Source organism: Asparagus officinalis, chromosome 8 (assembly GCF_001876935.1).
Source record: "Asparagus officinalis chromosome 8, Aspof.V1, whole genome shotgun sequence".
NCBI lineage: Eukaryota > Viridiplantae > Streptophyta > Magnoliopsida > Asparagales > Asparagaceae > Asparagus > Asparagus officinalis.
Window position 1 is genome coordinate 40,977,197 of NC_033801.1, and position 3,918 is coordinate 40,981,114.

The following is a 3,918-nucleotide window of genomic DNA, read 5'->3' on the forward strand; positions in this document are numbered from 1 at the left end:
ACACCGGGCAAGATCAGCGACACTTCTAATAGCTTGTAATCATGCAAAAGACCAATCATTTTGCAGCTCTTGCAAAATCGTCATGGCCAATTAGGATGCCTGAGGCAACTATTTGACGTCTGTCAGATTCACAAACTTATATGGTTTTGGCCTCAAAATCGAGGTCAAAGATTTTCCTTCTATTTTATGTGGGTTTGACCATCTAATTTGGAGGGTAAACAAATTATGTTTGCATCAAAAATTTATATAATGGATCATCTTTCCTAGTAAATGGATATTTTTTTTAAAACTTTAAGAATTTTTTATTTTAGTTAAAAGAAATAATTTTATCCTTTTCATTTTATTTTTGAGTCTATAAATGACTCTTTTCTAGAATGTAGAGGGAGCTTTTTAGAAGAATAAAATCATAGTTTATTGTCTGCGACCATTTATTTGTGTTCTCGTTCTGCATCTTTTACAATTTTTTATCTGGGTAGCCCTATCAGGACTACATCAGATTTGCCGAGAGTTTAAAAATGTTTGGGATGAAGTGTCAAATACCCAAGCATTTGGGGGGTTTAGTGATGTTTACCCAAAATAATGCAATATCTGATTAAAGAGGTGACTTTCTTGCTACCTACCTATTGTGAAAATGAAACTTAACCCCCGTTTGTTTCGTTATTTTGCCTTCCATAATTTAATTTACAATGACAACTCCTATTATATATCGATTGTTGTTTTACAAATACCAAGAATCATAATAAATAAATCAGAATAAATTAAAGGAGAGAGAAATAGAAGGAATAGCGACCTATTTGCTCCCCCCTCTTTGTCTATATCGGCTTCCACTCCTTTTTTTCCCACTACTTTTTTTTTATTCCTCTTCTTCTTCCCCTTTCAGCCTCAGACGGCGATTGTAGAAGCTCTCTCAGAGTTGTGATCAAAGAAAAGAAAACAAAATATATATATATATATGTAAAAGGAAAAAGCGAGAGACAAAGCTAGACAAAGAGAGATATTGATGGAAGTTGTATCAAAGTAGAAGCTTTCAATACCCACAGTGCAGACAACGATATTTCTTCTCCTCTTCCGAGGTACAGCTTTTTTTTTTTAATATATGAGAATTCATCAAGAGCTAATTTTCTCGATTGCTTTTGTTTCATGGATCAGAAATTACAGAGATTAGTATGGAGAAGCTGCTGGCATGGGCCTAACAACTTTATCAGCAGCAGCAGTCCAGCACAAATCATCTGCAATCTTAAACAACAGGAAATATTCTATGTCCCAAGGGTTTCAGCAGGGCATCTTCAGCTTCTCCGATGGGTTCGACAGGCCGACATCATCAAACAGACGAGCCACGACGACCACCGCCATCAGCAGCAGCAGCAGCATCACATAGCACAGCAGAGCCGAAGGACAAGCTACGGCCCAAGCTTCGTTGATCCCTCCCATCGACGATCACGATGAGCACGGCGAAATCTAGAGACTAACCGTGGCCACCGGCCGGTGCTGCAGACAACATGCTGTCAGATATGTTCATTATCCCGCATACGGTGCCGGGCCCGACAGCGACCGAGCTCCTCGCCAGCCAGATGCAGGCGAGGCAGGTCGTCGGCAGCGGTTCGGTGTCAGGGTTGGATTGGTATGGCGCGACGGAGCCGGCAGGGTGAATGCTGCGGACTCCGCAGCGGCGATGCAGCTTTTTCTAATAAATCCTCAGCAACAGCAGCAGCAGTCTGCTGGTGGAGCTTTTGAGGCCTCATCATTCAGTGCTGGAGGGCTATCCCTATCACTGTCCTCATCCCAGCAGCAGCAGCAGCAACAGCAGCAGGAGCTAAGATTAAGAGATGGGATTCTCTATTTCAACAATAACAATACCAGCAGTAACAGTAACAGTAATCCCCAGCAGCAGCAGTTACAGGGTCAGGTCATGGGTCCATCTAATTATGGACTAGTGAATGTGCTCAGAAATTCAAAGTACTCTCGGCCAGCGCAGGAGCTGCTGGAGGAATTCTGCAGCGTAGGACGCGGCCAACTGATTCGAGGAAACAGCGGTCGATCGATGCAGCAGCACCACGGTTCGAGCTCCACCAACCCTAACCCTAACCCAAACGCTGCCTCCTCGTCGTCCGCGACTAAGGAATTGTCTCCGGCCGATAGGTTCGAGCATCAGAGGAGGAAGTCAAAGTTACTATCTATGCTTGATGAGGCAAGTTTCTTAATAATTACTTGGAATTGTGTCGGTCACATATCTAATTTTACGTTTACAAAGCAACAACTTTGATTTTATCTAAAGTAGCGTAGGTGAAATTGCTATAATTAAGGGGCATGGCCAATGAGAAACGATAGCAATTCATTGATTTGGGGAAATCGCCTATGCATGATCAGTTATTATAGTAATCATTATTATCTGTGAAGAAATCATCACATTTTGATTTCTCTACAAGTGTCAAAAAATTATTGTTGACCTTTCGCTATGAGAAGGAGGGGTTGTTGCCTTCTTTATTCATATAAGCTAACAAGGGAAAGATATGTGTGTTTTAATATATACAACCAATCTTTTTTACTACTAACGTGACCATAATGTGAAACTCATCCTTTTTTCCTTTTTTTTCCTTTTTGAGTTCTCTCATGATCACCTTTCTACATCTCAACTATTCGACATTTAGTTTTGGTAATCTTCTCAAACTAATTGTTCCCTTGCCATATAATTTCAAAGTAGCGTATCGCAAACCAATGATAGGTTTCTTTAATGAGAGAGCTTCCACATGCAGTAGTGCCATGATTTTTCTACTTATTTTAGCCATCCATAACCCTAATTACATGACAAGTTCTCTCTCTCTCGATACAACCATTGACATAATAATAAAGAAAAACAACATTTAACCTTTTCATTATTGAGTACTATGAAGACAAACTAAATATCAATCACGAGTCACCAATTAAATTTGAAATATACTAATTGTACTATAGTTTCTATACACTTTTCCTCGAGAAAGTTCTATACTACAATATCCTCCTATTCTTTTAAAAAAAAACAAAACGTAAATATATATGTTCACGAATGCCAGTGTTTCCTATATATTTGAATCTGACTTGCTTTGATAAGTTATTTTCTAGTATATCATAATTCTTAAGGTTAGATGATGGTTAAAGGATTATAATTTAATACTCTAACATTGAGAATGATACTCTTTTGCGAGGATTTTTATTGAATAAGTGAGTAGTGAGATTTGAACAGGTGGACAGAAGATACAATCACTATTGCGACCAGATGAAGATGGTCGTAAACTCCTTCGACTCCGTAATGGGCTACTGCGCAGCCACTCCTTACACCGCGCTTGCCCAGAAGGCGATGTCTCGCCACTTTCGGTGCCTGAAGGATGCCATCACCGCACAGCTGAAGCACACGTGTGAGGCTCTCGGGGAGAAAGAGGCAGGAGGGAGCTCGGGGATAACGAAGGGGGAGACGCCGAGGTTGAAGATGCTTGACCAGAGGCTGAGGCAGCAGAGGGCTTTCCATCAGATGGGGATGATGGAGCAGGAGGCTTGGAGGCCGCAACGGGGTTTGCCTGAGAGATCGGTCAATATTCTAAGAGCTTGGCTTTTTGAGCATTTCCTTCATCCGTAAGTTTGATCTATATCTTCTTGTTCTTACTTTCTCTGTATTGAGTCTCTTTGTGAAATGCATGCATGATTTTCAGTGACCAAGTTTATTACATGCGTTATTAATTGATACTCTGCACTGCATCAAGGGGACTGCTTACTTAACTAAGAATGGTGGTGTTTTTTTCTTTATAACCCTCTAGGACTTTAATAAAACAATTTCATAATAGTCAAAATATTTTAAAAAATATTAACTGTAATAAAAAACAAAAGAATATCTTTAAATGGAAAATAACATGCAAATCCAATTTGAAGTTACTATTGTTTATTTTC

The 3,918-nt window shown here is 39.9% G+C and overlaps 1 protein-coding gene across 1 annotated transcript in view; it reads left to right on the top strand.

The window, feature by feature from the left end:
- LOC109820068 (BEL1-like homeodomain protein 4) overlaps nucleotides 788–3,918 on the top strand; it is a 6,487-nt gene continuing 3,356 nt past the window's right edge. Inside the window, 7 exon segments of the mRNA XM_020386133.1 lie at nucleotides 788–1,073; nucleotides 1,150–1,324; nucleotides 1,327–1,424; nucleotides 1,426–1,483; nucleotides 1,485–1,629; nucleotides 1,632–2,188; nucleotides 3,221–3,606. Coding sequence (XP_020241722.1) covers nucleotides 1,184–1,324; nucleotides 1,327–1,424; nucleotides 1,426–1,483; nucleotides 1,485–1,629; nucleotides 1,632–2,188; nucleotides 3,221–3,606 — 1,385 coding nt within the window. The 5' untranslated portion in view covers nucleotides 788–1,073; nucleotides 1,150–1,183.